The sequence below is a fragment of the Urocampus carinirostris genome, chromosome 16 (assembly GCF_059441175.1).
Source record: "Urocampus carinirostris isolate Australia breed hairy pipefish chromosome 16, RoL_Ucar_1.0, whole genome shotgun sequence".
NCBI lineage: Eukaryota > Metazoa > Chordata > Actinopteri > Syngnathiformes > Syngnathidae > Urocampus > Urocampus carinirostris.
This window is the reverse complement of record NC_142364.1, coordinates 11373601-11400991: the sequence shown is the minus strand read 5'-3', so window position 1 is coordinate 11400991 and position 27391 is coordinate 11373601. Positions and strand designations below refer to the sequence as shown.

Here is a 27391-nt window from a genome sequence, read left to right as displayed (position 1 = left end):
AGAGAGAGTTAGAGCGAGTTAGAGAGGGGGAGAGAGAGAGGGTAGAGGAGAGATAAGGCAGTCGGGTTGGAGACCCCTGGTCTAATCTATTTCAAAATAAATATAACATAGAGATGTCTGCATGCATATTTATTATCAAATGAAAAAAATGGATCGTTCTCCTGGATCGCCCCCCTCGGCCATTTTTTTAACCCAGTGCTGCCCCCTGGCGACTCTAAATAGTCGCACACGCCTAAATTGTCGTCATCTCAGCAAACGTGCGTGACGTCACCACACGTCACCTCAAAGTGACGTCATATCAAAGCCATTCAAAGAGAGGAAAAGTGGTGGGAAAAGCGGCCGTATGTTGCTCGGATACAAAAGAGAACCAAATTAGGAATTGGACCCGAAAGTCCCGTTGGGCAGAACCGAATTTTGATTCAGGTCTACTTCATTAATTTTTCAGCGGATTAAATAGAAGAAATTAAATTTAAAAAAACAGTCTTTATTTTTACTTACAAGTGTGCTCAACTTCGCATCATTTGTTCCGAGTTCAACTTGTCCCCAAAGTTGATGATGTGAGGGGACGTCTTCGCTCACGGCTGAAGCAAATTGAAGGAAGCTGAGACAAGTTGTCAAAAAAAGGGGGAAGAAATCGGACACTGTGCCAAAATCAATATGAAAGCCTGAAATATGAAAGCCTCAACGTTATCATATAGAAATTTGCGTTGCGTGGCAACCATTTGCATTTCCGTTTCCTGTTTTTTTTTCTTAACTACGCTTTTTGGGATTAAACTCTAAATATTTCATCCTCGTTCAAACATTACTAGTTAAGCACATGTATTATTTTCCACGCAGGGACGATTTTAGTTTTTAAATCATCACGTTTTTAAAGATTTGTGACTGAAACAAAGGCAAAGTTCAACATGATTAATCAATTTAGACAATTTACTCATTAACGTCACCATTTTGAAGCAAATTCATCCTGGCACACGCTATTGTTGTTATATTTTCTCAATTAATGGTGTTAAATATATTGCAGCGATTCCAAATCAAACCAAATTATTTAAATTTAATTAAAACTTTAAAATAAGACATTCAGCAGCGGTTGTGTGTGTAATGGCGCTTCTTGGACACAGGGGACGCTCTGATGATTTTGACAGTGACGTCACCGAAGGACTTCTTCGAGAAAGCTGTCGAAATGTTGTTTTTACTTGACAAATATTGATTTAAATATAATCATTTGATCGCCAGTCAGACATGGCAGTTAGTATCTGTTTTATAAAAAAGGAAATTTTTGAACGTGGTTTTATCAAATAAGGACGATTTGCGTAAAAAACTTTCATCAAATCTACTCAACCAAACCACGCGTTATTGTTATTTTTTGATTAACAGTGTTGACCTTTTGGTAAGAATATCAAATTAAAGGAAGTAACAACTTAAAGCCACAGTGTGTAATATTTGACCACTAGATGGCACTGTATTGTCTAATGAGACCAGTTTCAATAGTTTGTAGGGATAGCAAAAGCGTTTGATGCATTAAGAAATCAAATCGGCTTCGTGTGTAGGCAAGGACAGCTACAGTCACCATTGCACCTTTGCAAAATATTAATAGAAAATCACACAAATATGCAAATGGTTGCTGCAGTAATTCATAGCCTTTCTTTTTCCTGGCAATTTTAAGTAAACAACCCCCCAAAAAAAAGCACTTTTTATATTTGTTTTTTATACTTTTTCAATCTTGCAGGTAGAGGTGAAGTCTTTGGGGTTTTATGATTAAGTTATGCTTGCAATCATTAAATGACTCTTGGATTTTTTTCAACATTTTTCCCTAACTAAGGTTTTAATAGTATTACAATAATTTATACATATTTGCCCGCATGTAGGATTTAGATCAGGTGACGGTGTCATAATAATCTATGGTTTGCAATAATCTGTGGTCTGTGCAGCCCGTTGAGACTCTTTGTGATTACGGGCGTCACAAATAAACACAACTTGACTTGACTTGACTCTAAACTAGTGCCACAGAGCACAGCGTAGTAGCTAGCAAGATACCAGACAAACATGGCAGCAACGTCTGGGTAGGATCCCACTATGTAAAAGAAACACCAATTTCTCAACTTTATTGTTATTATTATCATTTAATAAAAAATAACATTGGTACGATAGTTTATGTATTTTTGCCTAATATTCAAATCATTGCTTTTTCACCGAATGAAAGTTTTTTTGTACCATCGGGAAGCACTCAATATTATAAACAATACCTTTAAAAATAAGATTAAACAAAAGTAGTGTCTGTAATTGCTATAATACTTTTGATTGTCTGACCTCACCGCAAAATCTAGTCGAGAAAGCATTCATCCATCCCTGATTTGCACTGCTTATCTCCAGTAGGATCTCGGGAGTACTGGAGCCCATCCCAGCTATCTTCAGGGGAGTGGGCAGGGCACACAGAGACAGATAACACACTCGCTCATTCACATCTAGGGACAATTTGGACCGGTCAATTAACTTGACATGCATGTCTTTGGAAACCGATGTGCCTGGAGGAATCCCACACAGGCACGGGAAGAACACGCGAACTCCACACAGGGCTGCCGTAGCTGGACTTGAACCCTGAACCTCTGAAGCGTGGGGCCGTGCGCTAACCACCCATCCACTATGAGATATACTCCAAAAAGTATGTCGTCTTCTCAACTAGGTTTTTTTCAATGACGTCCAACAAATGATTTTTTCAAAAACAATTGACCAAATTTGAACTATTTGCATGGTATTGTTTCATTTTAAAGCTGTTATCAAATTCATTTTTTCTACTTATATTTCACATTAACCCTGTTAAAGTAGTAGCATATCCATCCATCCATTTATTCACCCCTGCACTCATTCACAGGCGTCTTATATTGATTTATACATCATGTACACAGAGATGAATTGTTTCTATGGTAATTTCAATTACTGACACTAGAGAGAGACAGAGATGGATGACAATGAGGTTCTTTAACTCCACCTGGGGGAGTAAAAGCCCACATTAAACCCCACCCCCAAATTTGCATATTACCCTATTTTTATTACAGTGTGTATTTTCCGTTGCACTATTTAAATACTCTATGTCGACACGTTATTTTGGGTATTTTTGTATTCTATATATCTTATTTTATTATTTTATTTTTCAACACAAGGATACTGCTGGAAATGTAAATTTCCCTATGAGGATGAATAAAGTATCCATCCATCCATCCATCCATCCATCCATCCATCATCCATCCATCCATCCATCCATCATCTATCTATCTATCATCTATCTATCTATCATCTATCTATCTATCATCTATCTATCTATCATCTATCTATCTATCATCTATCTATCTATCATCTATCTATCATCTATCTATCTATCATCTATCAATCTATCTATCTATCATCTATCAATCAATCTATCAATCTATCAATCTATCAATCTATCAATCTATCTATCTATCATCTATCTATCTATCATCTATCATCTATCATCTATCTATCATCTATCTATCATCTATCTATCATCTATCTATCTATCATCTATCATCTATCTATCTATCATCTATCATCTATCATCTATCATCTATCATCTATCATCTATCTATCATCTATCTATCTATCAATCATCTATCAATCATCTATCAATCATCTATCTATCTATCTATCTATCTATCTATCTATCTATCTATCTATCTATCTATCTATCTATCTATCTATCTATCTATCTATCTATCTATCTATCTATCTATCTATCTATCTATCTATCTATCTATCTATCTATCTATCTATCTATCTATCTATCTATCTATCTATCTATCTATCTATCTATCTATCTATCTATCTATCTTCTTGATGTGCTTTTAATTTGAACAAAGAATATATTTTATCCGAGAGAACGAGAACGTTTTATTATATTTTGCTCAATACGCTATACTACGTGGTTAAAAAGTTAGCAGTTTTTGTTGGACTATACTAAGAACTACCTTCCATTTATTTTTCAATGTTAAGTAAAACTGTACTGATTTCAATTTAATGAGTTAATTTTGTATTTTATTGGCATATTTGGTTTGGGCGCGATCCAAAAGTAACTGAACGTAATCAAGTTGAATATCTGCAATGTTATGGGATTCAGATTACTTCACTGATTAGTAACTGGATTACATTTCAAATTAACCTTACCATCTCTGGATATGTAATAAAACGAAGTAAAAACGTAAAAATAAAATTCACTTTTAATAGTAGTGGTGTATGTAACTGCGCCTCCGAGAACACAGGGGGTGCCCTAAATTTTTTCAGTGAGTGACGTCACCTAAAAATAAAACAGTCGAGTAAATGTCGACTTGACGCTGTTGTTTTGGAGTGGCAACTTTCGATTTTTCCAAGTTTATTTTAATTATTTTTAAACGTTTTACATTTTCTACAAACTAGCCTTTTCCCCTTCAGATTTTAAATGAGATAAAGTCGCCCTGCTTTGGAGGTAATCTCACATAGACATGTTTTTTCACAAAAGTGTTTTTTTTCCGTTCCAAAATGGAGAAAAAAAGACGTGTCGACTTGTTTTTCAATTAAAAAAAACCTTCTCTTCGAATTTCACAAAATTATTAAGGGTCAAGCGAAAAACTGAATAAACACACATATTTTTTTAAATATTATCTTGTGGTCATGTTATGCTAACAATGCTAAGAGACACCGCACGTTTTTGTTCTCATTTTCCTCTTTTTTTGTGCGTGTATCATTTTAAAAACCTCCATTAGATTTTGGTGCAAGGACAAAGTCTCGTTTTCCCCCCAGTCCGGCTACAAAATGTCATTAAAAAGAGCAACAATTGTGATAAAAGTCGGTATTCATTATGCAAAACTGTTTCAGAAAATGGAGAGTATTTTGATAAGATCTTCACCTCCTGTAATGAAATTTAAAAAATACATACAGTATGTCATACATTATGGATTTCTTAATAATCAACTGAAATATTGCACGTCTTTTCTTGAAATGTTGCCGATTTTTGGCAGATAAAACTCAAATCTCAAAATATTACATTATTGTGGAAGAGTTGACTAATATGCCATAATCGGTATGATTAAAATCGATACAATGAATCATGAATTTTTTCTTGATTATCTTTGATTTAGAACTTGCTTTATCATTATTTTGGGAGGTGTAAAATACGAAGTTTTTATAAGAATGTACTTACAACAAGATTTGTTAATCATGGAAAGTATCAGGTGTCTCCCCCTTCCCCTTATAAATATGGGGAAAAAAACCATTTTTAAGATAGGTAAAATGATCTACCTTTGATTTGGATGAGGATTTTAAAGATTATTTTTTTGTATTTTTCAGGGAAAACAATTTTAATTTTTATTTTTAAATTTATATATTTCATATTTGATGCTATTCTACAACATTTTTTGTAGTAAAATAGTAAGTATTTTATTGTTTTAATACTGTTGCTGATGGTGGAAACTCCAATCTCCCATCTTAAAATATAACAATATAATTAAAAAGTAGATTTCTGGGATTTAAGCCATTATCAGCAATATTAAAACAATTAAAGACTTGCAATAATTCAATCCAGAATGCATGACATCTCGGTTCTTTTAATTGCAATACAAAAATTAACCATCACAATATTTTCATTTTCTCAAGACAGTCCTGGAAGCCCAGAATCTGCCATTCTTACTCCGAAATCGAATCAGAAATAGTAAAAAAAATATTTATTTTCTTGTTTAATTTTATCTAACGGTAATATTTGACCACTAGATATCGCTGTATCTTGTAGTGGAACCAAAAACTGATATCACGTATTTTGTCGTGTATTGTGTCATGCATTTTAGTGTGCAGTTGTCTTGTATTCATTTGGCGGTGCATTTGTTGTGTTATGTTATGTACTCATTTTGTTCTGTTATTTGTCATGTCATCTATTTTTTAACTGTACTTTGTTATATTTTTGAATTTATTGTCTGTTCTTTCATTCTGAGTTCGTTTTATATTCTTTGTTCAGCGACTGGGCGTTTTTAAAGGCGCTTTGAAATATAATGTACTATTATTTGTCGTGTTTTGTGGTGTATTTATTGCGCCATGTATTTATTTTGTTGTCTGGGCAAAATATTGAGAAGATAAATTCTCTGTTTAAGTCACTTAAAGTCTGTCGTTTCTTTGTGCGATGTAGCACTCGTTGATTGTAGCCCTACACAGTACAGCGACATGTCGCGGTCAAAAATGTCAGCGTCCCTTCAAAGCCAGTGTGTATACATTATTTTCCATGTTGATTACATTACAAAATAACTTATTTCTACATTCATTTTTTCCTCCCCAGCAGGTTCTTCTCAGTAACCCCCCCCAAAAAAAACGCGCCATGGCGCCATTTTTCTGCTCTAACACCGAAAAAAGCATCCAGAAAACTCCGGCAGATTTTCCGAACGACCACTGAAGGTTTTCGAGTTTCACGATGATGCCGTCAGAGCAAGCGGCGCCACCCAAGGTGGAGAACCCGCCTCCGCCCGAGGTGAAAAACGCCAACAAATTAGGACGCAAGACCAATCAGCTTCACTTCCTGTTGAACGCCGTGGTCAAAGCTGTGTGGAAGCATCATTTCGCGTGGCCCTTTTACCATCCTGTTGATGCCGTTGCTCTAAAACTACCGGTGAGGCAGTTAACATTCTACAACTCAAGTTTTTGCTCTAGAATTCAAATGAGTTATAAATACATTGTGTATGAATCGACCACTAGACATCCCTATATTGTGTAGTGCAACCATAAACGAGTGCTAAAAACAACACACCATATTCTGTTCATTTTTGGCCAAGCTGTTTGTGAAGAAAGAAAAATGAGAGTTTTAAAAAGAAGAAAAATAAGTATGAAAAAGCAAAAAATAATGAATAAACAAAAATAGAAAAATTGAAGATAAAAGGCAAATTCCCAAAAAGAAAAAAAGAAAAAAAAAAGAAAGAGCAAAGGGAGGAAAAAAGAACAAAAGAAAAAACTAAAGAACATAAAATATGAGTGGAAAAAGAAACAGAAAAAGAAAAAAAAAAAAGGGAGAACAAAGTAAATGAACAAATAAGGATAGAAGAAAGAATAGAAGATTCAGGAAAAAAAAAACATAAAATGAAAATACATTTAAAAAATGGCAGAATACGTTATCGAAAAATATAAAAGAAAGAAACTTCAGACCATTGACTATCTTGGCACTTTTTACTTGTGACTGCCACCTGTGGCCAAAAGCTAGACTGGAATACATTTAGATGGATCTGAACAGTTTGACACATAAAAAATAACTAGTAAAGTAAAATATTCAAGAAAATACACATTGAAAATCAATTCAAAATTAAAAGTAGGAAAATAATTTTAGAAATAAAAGTAAAATACGTGGGGAAAATAAAAAAGTACAATTCAATTCCCGCAGATTTAACTTTTTTCCCCTTTTATTTCTTTTCAAAATTTATATTCCAGCATCTTTTGATTACAATTATAGGACTTTTTTAAAATCTGAATTCTTACCACCCTAAAAATTTACCCAAATTTCAGGCAATAGAAAGAATGGAAAATCTAAGTGGAATAGGCATATACAGACAAATATTTTCAAGTCTGATAATTGATATTGATTATCCATTCAAGTGCATAACTAAATGGAGGTCCGGACACAATGTTGTTTTTATATTTTAGAACAATGATCAGCGACCTTTATGAGGCATTGCCTTTTTTTTGTTGCAGATGAGGGCTGTCTATAGGTATGTCTAAAGTCCGATCACTGGTCAAATATTTACTGGCCAGCGGCCTCTGTCATTAAATTTATAATATGTGGCCCACAAAAGTTACGTTGACCACAGTAGAAAATACATTTTTACGAAAAAAAAAAAAGAAAATCACAATTTTAATCAGATAATCACATTAGCCCTTTGGCCACCTTGCCCTTGGGTTTCTGTGAGATTTTTAACCCATCCCATTCCGACATGGCGGCTGTAAATAAAAAAGGAAAGTTGAGTGTGAAAGTCGCCGCGTCAAATAGAGAATTTTTTCGCTGTTATCCAAAACCACTGGCTGTTGCCATAGAATATAATACCAAGAAGCACTGCCAGACAAAACATGCTGACTACAAAAAGCTAACTGGAAACGAACGCTGTGAAAAGGTTTAGCAACTGGACGCTGTTTTAACGGCACAGCGCTTTTTTAAGAGACCCTGTGAGTCAAATGAAAATGCTACAAAGGCTAACTTTGAGGTTATGTTATTACTGTTACTTTTAGGTTTTTACCTGATTAAAAGTAGATCCAGTCAAGTACTAAAATATCTGCATGATTTACAGTACATTAGTAAATTCTAGTCTCATTTTAAAGGGAATAATATATCATGTATTGAAAGACATTGACCATTTCAATGATTTCTCACGCCAGCTAGAAATCACACTTCCTAGCAAATCACCACAATGGCAAACCTGCTTTAGCCTGTTTATAATAAAACGATATCAAAATTAAGTATTCTTGCCTTTTATAACAAAGTGACTGTCATATTTAGGATTATCACCGCATAATAACCAATCCAATGGACCTGGGCACCATCAAACAGCGGCTGGAGAACAATTACTACTGGAGCGCCAGTGAATGTACGCAGGACTTTAACACTATGTTCACAAATTGCTACGTTTACAACAAGGTAAGCGATAACTAGCAACATTTTTGACTCTCATCCTGATTTCTCCCTCAAGCCGACATTTGTTCCTCCAGCCCACAGACGACATTGTGTTGATGGCGCTGGCCTTGGAGAAGGTTTATTTGCAAAAAGTAGCTCAAATGCCTCCGGACGAAGTGGAGATCCTGCCTCCTACAGCCAAAGGGAAAACTAAAAAATCAGGTAATGTCAGCGGCTAATATTTACCCCAGTTTCCGTACCGATTTTTAAGGCCTTGATTTCGGAAAGATTCGAGAAGTGGAGCCTTACCCGTATGGCTTGAATCCCGTTGGCGACTTTCTGTAAATGAAAATTGTAGTGATCTGATTAACTGTGATGCAATTGGCCCAGCCTCAATTCCCAGTTTGCCCGGCACGGCTTTACATTCAAAGGCCGGCACGCCGAGTTTTCTTTCAAAGAGTAGAACAACATCATGGAGATCTTTTAAGATGAAGGACAATATTGTGTCAGGACTCGGCGTTGTGTTCAGGTCAATCAGGGGCGTTTGACAACGTTGTTCTTGGATCTTCTGCTTCCTAGCGCCAATACTCAGCTTCCTATAGAATCTTAACAGCTCATTCAATGGCGGCCTTTGTAGAAAGTTTCCATCCATCCATTTTTAGCGCCACTTATCCTTGGGGGTGCCATCCCAGCCAACTTCGAGCAGTGGGCGGGGGACACCCTGAACTGGTTACCAGCAGGTCGATCACACCGAAGCCAATTGACCTAAAATGCAGGTTATGGGAATGTAGGAGGAAACCCATGTAGGCACGGGAAGAACATGACATCTCCGCACAGGGATGCTGCAGTAGCTGGAACCATGGATCTCTACTCCGTAGGGCTGCGAACCAACCACCCAACCGCTGGGCCTATTGTCTAAAAGGACTTTGAAATTTGTCATACTTGTTCCTTACTGGGCCAGTAGTTATCGAAGTGATCACACCCAAATATTTTGTTATCCAACCGATAGACTAAAAAAAATGAAAATTGAGTAACTTTCAGCCACATCATAATTTTCATCCAGCTGAAACATTCTAAGCATTTAAGTATCTTGTTATAATACATTTTAATTGTCAATAGGAATGGTAGCACAACTTGGTCATGTTACCCCCCCAACCTTTTGTAAATCTGCATGAGGTATCAGAGACACAATAATGAGTCACTTTTAGCCACGCTTTATTATTCAAGCAGATGAAACACATTTTTATAAGGATCAACAGCATTTATGTTCCTCATTAGAGAGTTTACTCTATACAAGTACTAGCTCAACTTGGTTGTGTCACCTCTCTACCTCGTCCTAATGTGAATGGCTCTGAGTAAAGACAATGAGTGACTTTTAGCCATGCTCTAATGTTCAGCTAAAACGACTAGTTGGAAAGATTGAAAATATTAATGTTCCTTTTTAGAATTTATTTTGATTTTCCATAAAGGCAGTGGCACAATTCTATTGTGTTGCCTCTCTCTGCATAAAGCGTGCAAGTGGAAAAAAAGAAGTGATAACTTAGTCATTGGATGCCACACTAGCATATTCAATTAGCATGTTAGAAGTATTTGAAACATTTATGTTCCTTATTATAATATACAGTATGTTCCTTTTCTATACAAGTAAGTAGCACAACTTGGTAATGTCTGCTATCCCACTTTGTCATGTGCCCGAGGCACCGGAGGGATTCAGTATTAACGGCATTCTAATATTCTTTTAGCCAAGGTGCTATTTGTTTTCCTTATGAGAATATGTTGAGATTTTCAATAGAAGTAGTAGCACAACTTGGCTGTGTCTCCTCTCAACTCCTTTGTAATGTCCGCGAGGCACCGGAGGAAAATGATAATGCTTCACTTTTAGCCAAGCTGTAATATTAAATTAGCTGATTTGTTATGTTCTTTATCAGAATATGTTTGATTCTGACTTCCTATAGAAGTAGTCGCACAACTTTATTCTGTCCCTTCTCTACCTCTCTTTAATGAGTAATATATACTGGAAAGTCACTTTTAGCTGTGCTATAATATTCAATGCTAAGCTTTAATGTTCGTCAATAGAATCTGATTCATCATAGTAGTACTAAGATGTTGGAGTTTGTATGAGGTCACTGGAAAGTTTGGCTTGTAAGGATCATACAATGCATCCATATTCCCCACTAAGTTATATTTTGATTAGGAGTAGTAGCACAACCTAGTCATGTCTGCTCTCTACCTCTTGGTCATGTGTATGAGGCACTGCAGAGACACAATAATGAGTGACGTTTAATCACATCTTCATATGATCTTCAGCCCATTTCCATTTGAACATATTTCAATAACGAGCTCAAACTTGTTGTTTTGCAAACTAACATGGCATTTTTTTAGCAGGTTCTCAGAAAGTGACCTCGTCAGAATTGGCTCAACCGTTGAATCTTGAAGGATCCAGTCCGGTTTCCGGTCCTGCCGAGGTCAGTCTCATAGGTTTAATCCGACCAAAAGTTCAATTTTGACAATTTCCTGTTTGGATTTAAGAGCAAAGTTCCAAAGAGGAGGAGCTTGGATGGTGCTGGGCCCAGCCAATCACCAGACCGTAAAAAGAGACGCGAGAACCTGCAACGTCCCTCGTGGAGACAACACTGCAAGGAGATCGTCATGGAGATGTTCTCCAAAAAGCACGTTACTTATGCTTGGCCTTTCTACAAGCCGGTGGATGCCAAAGCGCTGCAGCTGCACGACTATCACGAAATCATTAAGTACCCCATGGACCTTGGCACCGTTAAGGTACCCTCGTGTTTGAGTCTTTTTTTGGTGTCAATTTCAGTGAGAATTTCTATCCATGCTTCGTACGATTGCTTAAAATCCCTGAAAATTCGCGTATTTTAAGGAAATGAAAAGTGCTTTTGGGTGAAATGCTTTTAAATGCTTGAAATTCTTGCAATGTTTTCCGGCAGTCTGAATCAATAGACTACGCTTTGAATGAAGAAAATTAAATCAAGTCTGCTTAAAAATGAAGCCGACACAGCTCTTTTGAGCAATTTAGAGAGCGGTTGGCTAACTGCGCCCAGCGTCGGGTGACCTCCAATCGAGACAGCTTTCTGCGTTGATTAGAATAAGACCGCCCGGAATGTAATGGTTTTCCAAAAGTTATCCATTTATTACCAATGAACCTGGTTTTGGCAATATACAGGGGTCCGGAGCGGTGGCTTTGGTTAGTTGTTAGCATAGCTGTTAGCAGTAGGTCGGACCAGCAGCACCCCACTTTCCTTCTCCCCGACTCCACTCGAATCACTTCTATTCTATCTATCTATCTACCTTGGTCATATCCCTCAAGAAGGGTGACCGACAACAAGACAAACACGTATGCAAAATAAAGAAAATAAATAAGGAAAAAGTAGCAAAAAAAAACAACAATTGACCATGGCCAACTCAAATTCCCAAACACGAAAACAAGTTAAGTACCTCGGCACCGAAGTTGGTCATGCTTTCGTCCCTCCAGAAGAAACAAGACACAAGAAAGCGGCCATGTCACTCGGGTCAGGGTGACACAACACACTCTTCTCTTTAACAGCAGGGCCCGACAGCTTTCACTGGTTTAACCCTGCCGCATCATACAGGTGCCCTGCCCATCCCAAGCACTTCTGGAACCTGATAATAATCCACCTGCTGGAGATGAGCATTTATTTGCGTTCTTCTGACTTTCCTTAGAGCCTGATTGAACTGATGAATTTATTCTCAATGTGACAAACCGCTAAAAGCTAGTGTTTGCTATGCTTCCCAAGTCTGTTAACAGAGGCAGTGTCCGCCTACTGTTTGACTGACACCATACATCAGGCCTATCAGTCACACCCACCCAACACAGAGAGCCCTCCATAATCTCTCCTGACTGAATACACAAGACAATGATATTAATGACAACAAGGACAAAATAAAGTCATTTAAAAAATTGCAACAGAGTGAACCAGCAATAATCGAAGCGCGTTGTAGCAAGGAGTCTCTGTTTACTAATATTAAAAATTGCGTATGTAAATTGCAGATATATTTGTGTCTTTGCTAAATACATAATTCACAGTTTTTTTCTTTTAATGGTATTGGAGAAGTTGGAAAATTGGTTTTGAAAGTCCTTAAAAAGTCCTTGAATTTTGCCATGAAATGTGTATCGTGAGCAGGTCAAACTGACCCGAGGCGAGTATGAGGAAGCCCAACAGTTTGCTGCTGACGTCAGGTTGATCTTCTCCAATTGCTACAAATACAACCCGCCACATTTGGAGGTGGTGGCGCAAGCCAAAAAGCTTCAGGTAGCGCCACAAAATAGCTCTTCGGAGATCTCCTCAGATGTCTTTCTTCAACTCCTTTTTGTCTCCAGGCGGTCTTTGAAGCAAGGTTTGCGCTGATTCCGGACGAGCCCGTCGGAACTGGAGACGAGGTGAACCACGGTCAGCTTTTGGACCGTCTTGGAACCAACCCGGCCCCCACTAAGGAGACATATGGAGAACCAGCCCAGCCACTTGGAGCCTGCAGACAGAAGGTGCTTTCACCATAGTCACACTTCTTCATTGCACCATAACAGATTTTCCTTATTCTTACTGATAGCTCCAATCGTCAATTGGTCAGTGTCAAGGTTAAAACTGGAGATTGCATTAGGATGAAGAAAAGAACACATTCTGAGTTGGAGATTTAGGTTTTTGATAAACCTTCCATCGGAGGCGCGTGCTTCCAGAATCGAGTCAGGAAGGAAAAACACGCCCCGCCTATGGCTAGAGGCTCATTTATTGGAAAGCACAGGCATAGAACAACACATTTGATTGGCTTCAGCGAGGTTTTATGAATACAAGAAAAGAAACTGATTGGTTAAGACAGAAAACACGTGTTTAAATGAAGTGAATAATCCTGGTCGCTAGATGGCGTGTGACCATAATAAATTAAAAGTAAGGAAAAGAAAAGAAAGGAATGTAGGGAGGAAAACTCTTGAGCAGGATTCCCCAGCACTTCCCAGCATCAAAGTGAAGGCCATCTTGATTAATAGTTAGCAGGCCCCAGGAGGATACAATTTTTGCAAGAATACAAACAGCACCTGGATATAATATTTGGCTTTGTCAAGCCACTTTTGATGATAACATCATACAAAGGCACATCCAAACTATAATCAAACTATAATTTAGCGTAGAGTCTGAGTAATATTCCCTGAGTGAAGGGAACGAGGCATGCACCTTCTTTGTACTTCTTTATACTCTCGAACTCCGTTTCCATAGTTCTCCTGTGCTTCTCCTTTTAGCATCACTGCAAAGTCAAATTCAAACTTGTTCCATAAGATTCTAAAATTGACAGTGGAAAGTTTTTCTTATCATTTGTAGTCACTGTGGCTCAGGCGATAATACAAATTATTCATTTTGATCACTAATTTAGCTGTAATTATGGATTTTATTATATTTGTAACCTTTTTTTTTAAATTTCACTTTGATCTTGTTGTTTTCCTTTTTTCTTACACTTAAAATAAGCAAATTATATATTTTGGTGGAAACAAACATATTTTATTATGTTTTAACTTTCTTAAGTTAAAAGATATTATTAACTATAAGTCTATCAGTCGCTCCAGAGTATAAGTCGCAACAGCCAAAATAATAATAATAATAATAATTTCCTTTGTATTGTCATTCTTTGTAACAATGTACACAGAACGAAATGTCGATACACCTGACCCGTTGTAGCGGGTCGATGCAGCCGCAGCCAGAGGGCGCCGCCATTATACCAATTAGGTATGTCTCGGTCGAGGCGCGAACCAGCGATGCATAAGTAAGAAAAAAAAACTTAATTGCACCTGTAGTATAAGTAGCATTTTTGGGAAAGATTTATTTGATAAAATCCAACACCAAAAACATACATGTCATCCCGAAAGGCAATTTAAAATAAAATGGAGAACAACAATCTGAAAAAGTGTACATGCCTGGTAATGTCAATAACTATGAACATATTAAGAGTTATTCAGATAACTGTAGCATTACCAAATCACTAAATCCAATGAAATCTTCATCTATGATGTCACTTTTACCAGTAAACCACTCTCCCTATTTTGGAGATGGTAGACAATAACCAGCTTCTTAATCAGATTAATCGTCCGCTTTTTGCTAACTCCAAATTTTCTTTCTTAATTCTGTTGGATTACAGTTTTCGGCTGCATGTTTCACCATTTACATATTGTAATCTGCAGAATATGATTTCCTTTCCGGTGCCATTTTGGTTCACTTCTTCTAAGTCGTTTTTATGAATTACTAGCAATGTTGAAACAATCCACACAGGCATAGAGCGCCCTCTTGCGTTTTAGTGTGAAAGTACTGTTCGAAATTATATATTAAAGTGTTAATAAAATCACACCTGGAGTATAAGCCGCACCTATGCCCAAAGAATGGAAAAAAAACCTGCAAATTACAGTCAGGAAAATACAGTAAGAAGTATACTCAATCCATTTCTTCCCATTTGTTCCCCTGAGAAATCAGCAGTACAAGATTTTATTATACAAAACAAGTTTGACTAGAGTTAAATATGATGAACCCCTTTCGCCTTACCACTTTGTCTTGTTTACAGTGTTGGGAATAGGGCTATTATGAATAATACTGTAAGGTAATGTGCGTTCGTTGTCAAACATTACAACACCGTTACCCTTACTGGGTAAGGGTTAGTAACCCTAATGGTTACTAACTTATGGTTAAAAATGGTCATGAAGAGGTGAGTTTTGGGTCCGGATGTGAAGGTGGACAGGGTCTCAGAATTTCGGAGGTTAGGCGGCAATGAGTTCCAGAGCTGGGGGGCAGAGCGGCTGAAGGCTCTGCTCCCCATGGAGCTGAGGCGGGAAGAGGGTATAGTGAAATGGAGGCAGGAAGATGTTTTGAGGGTGCGGGATGTCGCAGCAATGTAAAGGAGTAATCACTAACTATATGGTAGTCACTCTCCTCCTCGTTGTTTACGTCACGTTTTTTTGAAACATGTCAAAATAGCGACGACCATTTAGTTAATGATTACTATTATCGTGTATACTAAATGCATCGGACATAAAGGCTGCGTCAGAACGGCCTCTTGTCATTCACGAACGAAATGTCTCTATGGGACAGCTCTTGTAAGTGAACAGAGGGAATTGGCTCCTTACCAATCAACAGGAAGTGCCCTCTGAAACACCTTTTTTCTCTTCTGATTGGTCAATATGTGTTTTTGGGGGGATTCTGTGTTGTTGACTTTAAATGTGTTGAACAATAAAAGGTAAAAAAAAAATGTTTGTATTTGTAATTTCTTGCCGATTTAAAATATTTGATCTATATTCTCTGTGTTTGTCAGTGTTATTGTGGTTACATAAAAATGTAAAGTCAATTATTTTTCTTCTTTAATCTCATGTTTTCCTTTTGTTATTGCATTTTTCCTTTTGTTTCTTTTTTCCTTTTTTTTCAAGTTATTACACGCATGATATTACAGATAATAGGTAACATAGGGATTCAAGCAACATAAACAACCTGAAGAGCAGTTTGGGACATACAGTAGAAGAGCTGGCTCTATTTAGTGACCTGAGCCGAAAGAGTCTCAAAAAATAGTTAAAATTCTCATATCTTCAAGTAAATTTGGTGTTTTTTAATTGCTCCGAAAATGTCAAATTCTTTGACCCACAACAGAAATAGTTACTGTCCTTTATTTTTTTTTACAGGAAGTGTGAAGAATCGCTTCCGATGCCTTACGATGAAAATACTTACTTTCCCTTGTAACTAGTTACTTTTAAAGTTACTAGTAAATTAGTTACTAACTTGGTTACATTTCGGAAGAAGTTATGAGTAACTATAACGAATTATTGTTTTAAAGTAACTGCTTGTTTATCTTCCTTTCCTCCAAATATTTCTTTATATTTATATTTTCTTGAGAATTTACTGAAGAAGTGCACGAGTGCAGCTGGACATGCACCAGGTGGTGCTGACTCTGCATGTAATTTTTTGTTTTGTTTTTCCCAGTGTGAAGGTGTCGGCGTTCCAGAAAGGACGACCAAAGACCAGGACCGATTTCAGTGAGAAGGCCGTCACCGATTTTGTCCATTTGGCCTGGAAAAGAAGGTCCCTTTTTCATAAAAAATGTCTTAACAGGAAATGTGAAGACTCACTTCCGATGACTTACGATGAAAAACAGCAACTGAGCCTGGACATCAACATGCTGTCGGGTGTCAATCTCGGCCGTCTGGTTCGCATCGTCCAATCACGGGAGCCGACGGCGGCCGGTGACGCCGAACCCGACGAATTGGAACTGGATTTCGAAACGCTCCGTACGTCAACGTTGAGGGAGCTGCAGCGGTTCGTCACTTCCTGTCTCAAAAAAAAGTTCCGGAAATTTCAAAGTAAGACCTCTTCTCACGCTCGAGTCTTTCTCATTTGTTTTTAAACAAACTGCAAAGCTAGCAAATGCAAAGATTCCCCTAAAGTGATAATTCGAAAGAAGCGATTTTATTTTGTGTTTAGGACTTTTAGCTTCGGACCCGAGAGAGAGGGAGAGAGAGAGAGAGAGAGAGAGAGAGACAGAGAGAGAGAGAGACAGAGAGAGAGAGAGAGACAGAGAGAGAGAGACAGAGAGAGAGAGAGAGAGAGAGAGAGAGAGAGAGAGAGAGAGAGCTAAAAAAGCGAGAAAAAGATGGAATAAAAAAGAGGAAAATGAGAAAATGAAAGACTGAAAGAAAAAGGGAGTGATGGAAAGAAAAAGAAAAGCGTAAGAGAGAGAGAAAGAAAGAAAAGAGATTGTAAACAAGCGAAAAAAGAAAAGAGGTTGAGAAAGACAGAAAGAAAGAAAAAAAGAGAGTGAAAGAGAGAAAAAGAAATAAAGATGAGGAAAAGAGAGACTTAAAAAGACTTCATTCCTACATTTCACCATTTTTCTTTTCATTTTTTTTTCTTTTTTTCCTCCTATTTTCCGCTTTTTTTTTATAAGTGATAATATTGCACAAGAAGCACTTTAACCCTAAAAGAATGTTGCTCTGAAATGCTACATGGAATTTTTTTCCAAAAGGGAGAAATCTCTAGATCCATTCTGAAATCTGACCTTGCCCATTTGTCTCTAGGGAGGCGCTATATACCTGTTGGTGACTCCCATCCACCTGAGGGCAGCAGCTCATCCACTTCCGACAACAATTCTGACTCAGCTTCCGAGTAGTAAGAACAGTGAAATTGCGTTTGGTTTCCTCGTGTTGTGTTTTCCATATTCTCGTTATGTATATATTGCTATTTTTCTACCATTTATGCATTCAGTGAATGGAATTGAGGAAAAAGTCCTTGATTTTCTGTTGAATTGTGTATACCGTGTCCGTATTCAAATGAAACTCCATTCTCCCTATTATTTGTTATCGCAATAAAAATATATCTAGATGAATCATTAAAATCATTTTTCTATGTTGATATGGCTTGTGACCCATGTGACTCATTTTGGAAAGAAAGCGAAGGAAGGAAGGAAGAAAGAAAGGGGGGGAGGGAGGTAGGAAGGGAGGGATGGGGGAGGTTGTTACAAGGGAGGAAGAAAGGAATGGAAGTAGGGAAGGAGGGTTGGAGGAAAGAAGGAATGGAAGAAAGGGGATGGAGGAAGGAATGGAAGAAGAAAGGGATGGAGGGAGGAAGGAAGGAACTTAGTAACAGGAAGGAAGGAAGGTTGCTACAAGGAAGCAAGGTTGCTACAAGGAAGGAAAGAAGGAAGGTTGCGACAAGGAAGGAAGGTTGCTACAGGGAAGGAAGGCAGGAAGGTTGGTTGCTACAAGGAAGAAAGAAAGGAAGGTTGCTACAAGGAAGGAAGGTTGGTGAAAGGAAGGAATAAGGAAAGTTGCTACAAGGAAAGAAGGAAATTTGCTACAAGGAAGAAAGGAAGGTTGCTAGAAGGAAGGAAGGAAGGTTGTTACAAGGAAGGAAGGAACAAAGGAAGGAAGGTTGCTACAAGGAAGGAAAGAAGGAAGGTTGCTACAAGGAAGAAAGAAAGGAACGTTGCTTCAAGGAAGGTTGCTACAAGTAAGAAAGGAGCAAAGGAAGGAAGGTTGCTACAAGGAATGAAGGAACGATGCTACAAGGAAGGAAGGAGTGAAGGAAGGTTGCTACAAGGAAAGAAGATTGGAAGATTCCTACAAGGATGGAAGGTTCCTACAAGGAAGGAAGGTTGCTACAAGGAAGGAATGAAGGAAAGTTGGTTGCTACAAGGAAGAAAGGAAGGATGCTGGAAAGAAGGAAAGTTGCTACAAGGAAGGAAGGGACATTGCTACAAGGAAGGAAGGGAGGGTGCTACAAGGAAGGAAAGAAGGAAGGTTGCTACAACAAAGGAAGGAATGGAGGAAGGAGGGTTGCTACAAAGAAGGAAGGAAAGTTGCTACAAGGAAGGAAGGAAGGAATGTTGCTACAAGGAAGGAAGGTTGCTACAAGTTAGGAAAGAAGGAAGGTTGCTACAATGAAGGAAGGAAGAAAGAAAAGATTTATTACAAATCCAATCAACTATTACGAGTTATTTTGTAAATTATTTTAATAATGTTGATTATCAATTCCAGCCTACTACTACAAGCCTACTTTTTTACGATAGTCTAAAGATTGTGAAATGAGATATTTGTGTTTTAGTCGTCATCATCAACGATAATAAAACATTAAAACTAGTTTGTATTTTACGACAACAATAAGTTAGAAAATATCATAAAAAATACCATCTTACAACAGTCCAAATTTGCTGCAAAATAGGTGTTCTTTTAATGTGGTTCTTTAGTAAATTAATGCCAATTGTCATTTTTACTTTTATAAATGTTCCCCACATATTTATTAAAATAAAAAAATGATACATTCTACAGTAAACAAATAATTGTATCCTAAATATTTTCTTATTTTAATACTAAAACAAGTTATAAACTATCTTGAAATAATTTGTACTATGGCGAAAACTAAAATCTGCTATCTTAAAATACTAGAATATGATATAAATGTGTATAGGCTGTAAACCATCATTAACAAAACAAGAAAGGCTTGATTCGTATTAAATCCAAAATATATGATTTTATTTTTGATGGCATACAGAAAACAAACTATTTCACAATATTCTCATCTTCTTCCCCATTCCTGCATTGTAACATTAACCCCCAAATATGCGAACGACAATTCACCCAGTTAAAAATCTGAGCTGCATTTCTAGTCTCAGCCAGAAGGTGGCCCCAGTCAACAAGTTTTTTTCCCATTTAATTACAAGAGTCCACCTCAATCTGTAATAAAGAAAATAAATGTCAATAAGAAAAATCCAGAGTTCGTCGTGTGCTTGAAAATGCTTGAATTGTGTTTTCAACGATTGAAAGGTGCTTGAAATTTGCATGAAGTGCTTGCAAATATATGCAATGGATGCCATGTTTCTCAACGAGTCTCTTAAAATGATGCAGACTCTGTTCACTGGCGGATTTGCTTCTCCCATTGCTTTTCTTCTTCTTTCGTGATTAACAGCAGCTGGCATTAGTTTGTGCGACATCGTCCTATGAAAATGTGAGCTTATTCGATGAAATGAATCCCGTTCTTTATAAAAACCTCGCCGGAATATTTTGAAAAAACTCGGTGTTTATTCATCACGGAGTGATTTGTAGTCACGTCGAAGGTGTGATTGATGTGTCGTCATGACAACGTGATCTCGCGCTATAAAAATCGTGACGCTCTTTCTTGGGATTTTCCGACTTTTCGGTCTCATTCGTCAAAAGTGCCGGTCTGCACTTTTCCCGATCGATTTTCTTTAAGTAACCATCATTTCGCATAGTTTATAGGGCTTCGAATTGATTTTTTTTTTTTTTAGGTTGGCTGAGATTGCTGAGACTACACCATTTGTTTTATTCCGTCCGATGATCTCATTTTGTACATGTGAATAATGCTGTTTTGTTCCAAGTTGTAGGGAATGGATTGTTGCTAAAGAGTAAAGAGAATGGACCAGTCTTCCCCCTTTGAATTTCATTTTCTTCTATTCCATCATTTGATGTTGATTTGTGATTGTTTCTTATTGCTCCTGTTAAAAATCTTCTTCTCTAGATCTCTTTTTCTCTATCTTCTCTTTTTCCTCTTTCACTTTCTATCTATCTTTGTCCCTTCCACTATCTATTTTTATCTCAATCTATCTCAGTCTTCGTCTCTTTCCATTTCTCTCTTTCTCTATATCTCCATCTGCCTTTTTTTAGCTCTGTTACACTATCTCTTTATATATATTTCTTTCTCTCAATCTTTCAATCTTTCACTATCTTTTTCTTTGTCTCTCTCTTTCTCTTTTTTTATCTCTATCTGTGTTTCTTTATTTATTCCTTCCTGTATCTCTCTATCTCTATCCTTCCCTCTATTTTTCTCTCTCAATCCTTCACTTAATCTTCTCTATTGTTTTATTTCTCTCTCCATCTATATTATTATTATTATTATTATTATTATTATATCTCTATATTTCTTTAACTATCTGTCTATCCCCCTCTCTCCCTTTCTCTATCTTTTATATCAATCTCTCTCTGTCTTTATCTTTTTCCACTTTTTTCTTTTTCTGTCTTTCTCTCATCCCTCTTTCTCTAGTTCTTTTACTATCTCTTTCTATCTATATTTCTTTCCCTATCTTTCCATCAATCTTTCAATATATTTTTCCGTGTCTCTCTCTCTTTTCTCTCTATCTCTGTCTCTTTTTCTAATCCTCCCTGTCTTTCTCTATCTCTCTCTTCTGTGTTGTTCCCTCTATATATCTCTTATCTCTCTCAATCATCCCCTTGATCTTTCTCTATTGTTCTCTTTCTCTCTCCATCTCTATCTCTACTTTTCTCTAACTATCTCTCTATCGCCCTATCCCCCTATCTCTCTCTCTCTCTCTCTCTCTCTCTCTATCTTTCTTTTTCTTCTCTTTTTCTCTTCCTCTTATCTTTTAATGTCTTTCCCTATATTTCCCACTCAGTATTTATCTCTTTCCATCTCTCTTTCTTTCTCTATCTCTCTGTCTATCGTTCCCTCTCTGTCTATCGTTCCCTCTATATCTCTCTTATCTCTCTCAATCATCCCCTTGATCTTTCTCTATTGTTCTCTTTCTCTCTCCATCGCTATCTCTACTTTTCTCTTACTTTCTCTCTATCGCCCTATCCCCCTCTCTCTCTCTCTCTCTTTCTTTTTCTTCTCTTTTTCTCTCTTCCTCCTATCTTTTAATGTCTTTCCCTATATTTCCCACTCAGTATTTATCTCTTTCCATCTCTCTGTGTATCGTTCCTCTTGCTCTAGCTCTCACTTTCTATCTCTTTTCTTTCTCCATCTTTCTCTGGATCTTTCTCTATTTTTATCTATTTTCATCTTTATCCCTCTATATTTGTTCTCTCTGACATGCTCTCCACCTCTTTTTTTCTCTTTTCCCCTCTATCTCTCTGTCTCATTCTTTATCTATTTCTTTCCATCAATGTATTTCTCTCTCTCTCTCTCTCTCTCTCTCTCTTTCTCTCTCTCTCTCTCTCTCTCTCTCCCTCTCTCTCCTTCCCTCTAGATCTCATTTTATCTCTCTTTTGAATATTTTCCTTGACCTTTCTCTTTTGTTCTCTATCATTCTCTATCTTCCTTCATGTCTAGATCTCTATCTCTCTATCGCTCTCTTTATCGTTCTTTCTATTGTTCCCCTTTTCTGTCACTCTCTCCAACTTTCTGTCTCTATATTTCTATATTTCTCTATCTCTGTTGTCTTTCTCGATCCCAGCCCCTCGCTCTCTCTCTTTCTTTCTATTCTTTTTTCTCTTTCTCTATCACTCCCTGTCTCTTATTTATCCTTCTATATTTCTCTATCTCTCACTTTCTCTTTCTCTTTTTCTCCTTTTATATTATCTCCATCTATATCTCTATCTTTCCCTGTTTTTCTATTCTACTTTATCTTTATAGTCATATTTTTTTTAATAATTGTTTTTGCTCACTCCATCTCTCCAACTTTCTATTTTTCTCTCTCTCTCTCGCTTTAGCTCTCTTGGTCTCTCTATTTTTCTCTTTCCCCCTTTCTCTATCTTTCTGCCTAATGTTCTCTCTCTCCCTTTCTCCCTTTTCCCCCTCTATTCCACTATATTTCTCTATCTCTGTCACTCTTTTTTTTCTCTATTTTCCAGTCTCTTTATTTTTCTCTCCATTCATCTCTCTTTTTCTCTCTTATCTATACCTATATTTTTCTTTTTTTGTTCTCTCTCTATATTCGTCTGTCACTATCTCTTTTTTTTCTGCCTGTTGTTTTCTTTCTTTCCCAATTGCGCTCTCTATCTTTTTATCACTATCTTTTGCTATCCTTCTAACTCTCTCTATCTTCCTCTTTCTATGAGGAAAGAATCCACGTCTTTTTCTGTAGCACCTACAAATTCTTGTCTAAAATTCCCCGCTGGCATCATCTGCGACCGAGACAATCGTGAATAGCTAATCCGATTATCGACTGCATCTAAATCCGATGACTGTTCCATTTAACACCACGCTCTTCTCCATCACGGCGAGGAATCGAACAAGGAATCGAGTGTTGCTGGACGTTCCCCCAGCGTCGCTCATCATCCGAACCGTTTTTACATATTTTCCATATTTTCCATATTTTAAATTCAAAGCACTTTTACAGAAAATGCCATGTAGCCCACCGCTTTGAATATTTAATTCCTCATAACAGAGCAGGATAATAACGCAAATGTATATAATAATTTACGCCAAGGGATGGAGTTTTTTAAGAGGACTTTCAAGGCTTGGAGGAAGGCCGTAAAAAGGGAAAGTCGCAATCTGTTTGTTTTGTGTCCGAGAAATCATTTTGTAGAAGAACATTTGCATAAAAATTCAAGGGCATCATCTGCATAGATCAATATCTTTGTCACAATATTTTTAGCATTAGCATTCTGGACACGGAGAACTATACCAGCGGTGTCAAACTTGTATTGTCTCGGGGGCCACTTGGTAAAAAAACACTCTCCCAGTGGCCTGACTCCATCCATCCATCCATTATCTGCACCGCTTATCCTCAGTAGGGCCGCCGGGGTGCTGGAGCCCATCCCAGCTATCTTCGGGCAGTGGGCAGGGGACACCCTGAACTGGTTGCCAGCCAGTTGCAGGGAACACAGACAGACAACTCACTCGCTCATTCACACCTAGGGTCAATTTGGACCGGCCAATTCACCTGAAATGCATGTCTTTGGAATGTGGGAGGAAACCGGAGTGCCCGGAGGAAACCCACGCAAGCACGAGGAGAACATGCAAACTCCACTCAGGAGGTTCGATCTTATGACCTCAGAACTGTGCCGCACACATGCTAATCACTGCTCCGCTGTGCTGCCCAGGGCCAGACTTGTGAGTAAATAACACAAACAGGGTGCTTGAGATGTGGGTTGGAGATCTTTTGGAGGCTCACAATTTAATTATGATGAAGGGATGTAAGGTTTTAGATTATTAAACAAATATTTCTCCTCAATATAAGATTCAATATTTAGTACTATTTATCAACTGTGCATTTGTATAAAAACAGCAAAACAACAATTTCCTATTTTGTCAGTTATTTTGTTGTCTATTTTTCCATTTATTTTCTTCGCTATTCATTTTGTTGTGAAATTTGTTGTGTATTTTGTCTTCATTTCATTGTTTACAAATTCTGTGGTGTATTTTTTTTTCTTTCATTTATTTATTTCTGTATTTATTTAGTTGTATATTTTTTCTTTATTTTGTGAGATTTTTTGTGTATTTTTTCGTCACTTATTAATTTCATTATTTTTTTTTATTAATATGTTTTATTTTGTCATGTTTGTTTTTTTCCCCATGTGTTTGGTCATTTATTCAATCAATTTAATCGATTTATTTTTTTTGTCAGTTATTGTTTATTTTTTAATTTATTCTTTGGGGTATTTCGTTACAAAATGTTATTTAAATCAGGGGGCTGGTCAAACTAGGTTGATGTAAATGCCCCCTTATTTGGAAACCTTTTTGGTGACAAAATACACCCCAAAATAAATACAGAAATAAATAAATAAAATTCGCGCAAATAAATGATTACACTGCATCGATGTCATATACAGTATTTAGCTATTGGATGAATTATTTATGTATAATGCATTTCTTTGGCATATATCTCAAGCTTTTCATTTATTAATTAATTTATATGTAATTTATTTTTTATATATTTCAGGATTAGTCCTCCATGGATATATGATGGCAACCCATGGGCATATTCAAAATTGTACGTCATTGTTTGACGTGATGTGGCCCATTTTTTAGCTTGTGCTTCTCTCAGCTGGCCTCACCAGACCTAAGGGTCATATGTTTGACACCCCTCACTACAATATCAATATTAGTGACAATCTTCGTGTTTCTCTTATGTTGCTTTCACTGTTTTTTTGAGGCTCCAGTGTGCAAAGCAAATTTCAATTCGAATCACCCTCCAATTTGTTTTAATTTTGATTGCAAATGAAAGACAATCTCAGTCAATCACAGACTAAATCCTCCAGGGACGAAAAAAGACCGACACAGTTTACAAGCAGACCTCCCCGCCTGAAGGGGGCAACATCTCATTTGCATGTCAAAGGACCTCCCCTATGATAAAAAGAAATATATTCCTTTATTCTTGACTTTTTCAAAGAAAGCAGTAAACATAAATAAGACCTCAGGGGACTCTTTTAAAACCGGAACGTATCGACTTGACTTTCTTGAGTGTGAAAAGAAGTCAATTTATTCTTTTTTTATTGTTTTTACGGGGTTACCAACAAGCCAAGTGTCATTTTCGTTTGCTGTTGACTATATTAGGGAAAAGGAAGCATACATGAATTTATTAAAAGCATAAATATGCCTTTGAGTTAGATTAAAAAAATGTAATTTTGTGTATGGATTTATAGAAGGCACGCGTATAACGCAGCGCTAAATTCATTCTCTGTAACTTTTTGCTAACATTTTTACTCAAATTTGTGTTTCACCCTTTAATGAACTACAAAATATGGGATGGCACATACTTTAGCACCACCTACTGCCACATGTGTGTGGTTGACTTATTGAAAGTGTTCTGCATTAAAAACGAATCAATCAATTTAACTGTCATTAGTGTATAATATAGATATATATATTTTTTATTGTCTTTCACCACTAGAGGGCCTGTCTCTCAAAGCCCCGCCTACAAAAATGAAAGAAGAGGGATGTGTGTAAATAAAAAAAAAGGTCTTCATTTATATAGCGCTTTTCAAATCAATGAAGACTTCCCAAAGCGCTTTACAATGTGCTTCACACTTAACCCATTCACACACTCACACACGGATTGGGAGTCAGCCATGCAAGACGCCTACCTGCTTATTGGGGGCATTAGGGATTCAGTGTCTTGCCCAAGGACACTTCGACATATAACACGGAGGAGCCGGGAATCGAACCTGCGACCTGCGAATGATAACAAATGCTGTATTGGAAATACATTACACAAGATTTCTTGTTCTTTCACAAGGGTTTCTACCACCAGAGGGCGCACGTCACAAAAAAGAAGATAAATCTGGGACAATGGAAATGCAAAATAATTTATCAAAAATACATTATGCAGTACAGTATATACAAATCAGATTAATGTTTATTTTTATTGTTAATATTATTATTATTATTATCATTGTTTGAAAAATTAAACACCCCTATATGTCAGTCCATAAGTGGCCCAAAGCCATATTTTGGACTCACCAACAATGCCCAAAGCAGTCTGCTTATGTCATGCTCAACTTCCAACACCAGAGGGCGCACTTCGTAAAACCCCACCCAAAAAGATACGATGACAAAGAATGTGATTTTTGAAATAGAAAGTGTGACAATGATACTACACGTATTGTATTAAAATGCTTTATACAATATGATAACGTAAATTGGGAAAAAAAAGAAGTTATAATAAGCCGTATATGCGAAATATTAAGGACAAATATGAACCCCCCCAAAATAAATCTTGCTCCACAAGTTGCCCGCGGCCCTCAACTTGGAAACAACAGCCTACCTATGTTATGTTCATTTTTCACCAGCAGAGGGCGAGCGCCACAAAGCCCCACCCACAGATGGGAAAAACGATTGTAGAACAAACTCAAAATGATATTAATAGTGAATAAATATTGTGTTAGAAGTACATCATTTATTTCAAGATGGCGGCGCTCACGATGCAGCGACTAACGGCTATTTAGACAATTGTTTGTTTTTCTTACTGTTTTATTATTATTTTTACTTTCTCTGTTATTTATGGCTAAAAATGGAATAAAACCACCCACCATTCAACGGTAAATTATTGTTTCGTATTTGTGCTTGGATATATTAAAGAAATATGAAAATATTAATAACATAGCCCTTTATTAACGATTGCATTCCCCCTCACTAAGCGATAAAGAACCTTACAAAAACACTACGGCACCTATTTACTCACATCAAGACTATGTAGAATAAAAGATAAATTGTATAAACGAGTTTATTTTGTTTACCGAACAACACAATTTCAGGAATTTCTTTGTTATTTTCGCACTTGCAGTCAATTCAGTGTTTCTTGTTATAAGTAGCTGTATATATTAAAAATAAATGCCCGTAGAAAATAGTTTTACAGCGTAAAGTATATAAAATGATTAAAAACGTATACAATACAGAGGAAATGTATCCATTGACACGTACGAAATAATAATAATGATGTCCGTCCTCCGACAGACTGCTGTTGTCGTGCTCAAATTCCACCACTAGAGGGAGTGCGTCACGAAGCCCCGCCCACTAAAGGAGAAAAAGAAAAGAGAGAGTGACGATTGTGGAACAAAAAAAAAAAAGAAAAAGTCAACGCGCT

General features: G+C 37.0%; 2 protein-coding genes across 9 annotated transcripts in view; one reads left to right on the top strand and one right to left on the bottom strand.

Moving 5' to 3' along the window:
* LOC148350285 (transcription factor 7-like 1-D) overlaps window positions 1-9012 on the bottom strand; it is an 18550-nt gene extending 9538 nt beyond the window's left edge. Inside the window, exons 1-2 of one of the 5 annotated variants that reach the window (XM_088320243.1) lie at window positions 8930-9012; window positions 499-601 (exon numbers count right to left, since the gene is read on the bottom strand). The gene's annotated coding sequence lies outside the window, so the exon portion shown is untranslated. Of the gene's footprint in view, window positions 1-498; window positions 666-8929 lie in introns of all 5 variants that reach the window. The other 4 variants (XM_088320242.1, XM_088320246.1, XM_088320245.1 and 1 more) reach the window with 4 other exon arrangements.
* Window positions 4293-27391, top strand: LOC148350284 (bromodomain-containing protein 3-like). 4 transcript variants are annotated; one of them, XM_088320238.1, is made up of 12 exons: window positions 4293-4474; window positions 6311-6637; window positions 8507-8644; window positions 8716-8842; window positions 11003-11085; window positions 11150-11398; window positions 12784-12912; window positions 12981-13142; window positions 16600-16652; window positions 16729-16976; window positions 17691-17781; window positions 27262-27391. In XM_088320238.1, coding segments are annotated over exons 2-12 (1476 nt in total). In that variant the 5' UTR covers window positions 4293-4474; window positions 6311-6442; the 3' UTR covers window positions 27263-27391. The 4 variants fall into 4 exon arrangements, with proteins under 4 accessions (XP_088176364.1, XP_088176366.1, XP_088176367.1 ...); XM_088320240.1 differs by lacking the exon at window positions 27262-27391 and having other exon boundaries at window positions 6314-6637; window positions 17691-18024; XM_088320241.1 differs by lacking the exon at window positions 27262-27391 and having other exon boundaries at window positions 11006-11085; window positions 17691-18024.

Bases quoted from the DNA above. Each gene is read 5' to 3' on its own strand.
- LOC148350284 (XM_088320238.1), top strand. From the start codon at position 6,443: ATGATGCCGTCAGAGCAAGCGGCGCCACCCAAGGTGGAGAACCCGCCT. The intron at 8,645-8,715 runs GTAAGCGATAAC...TTGTTCCTCCAG, and splicing joins ATTGCTACGTTTACAACAAG to CCCACAGACGACATTGTGTT. The intron at 11,399-12,783 runs GTACCCTCGTGT...TATCGTGAGCAG, and splicing joins TGGACCTTGGCACCGTTAAG to GTCAAACTGACCCGAGGCGA.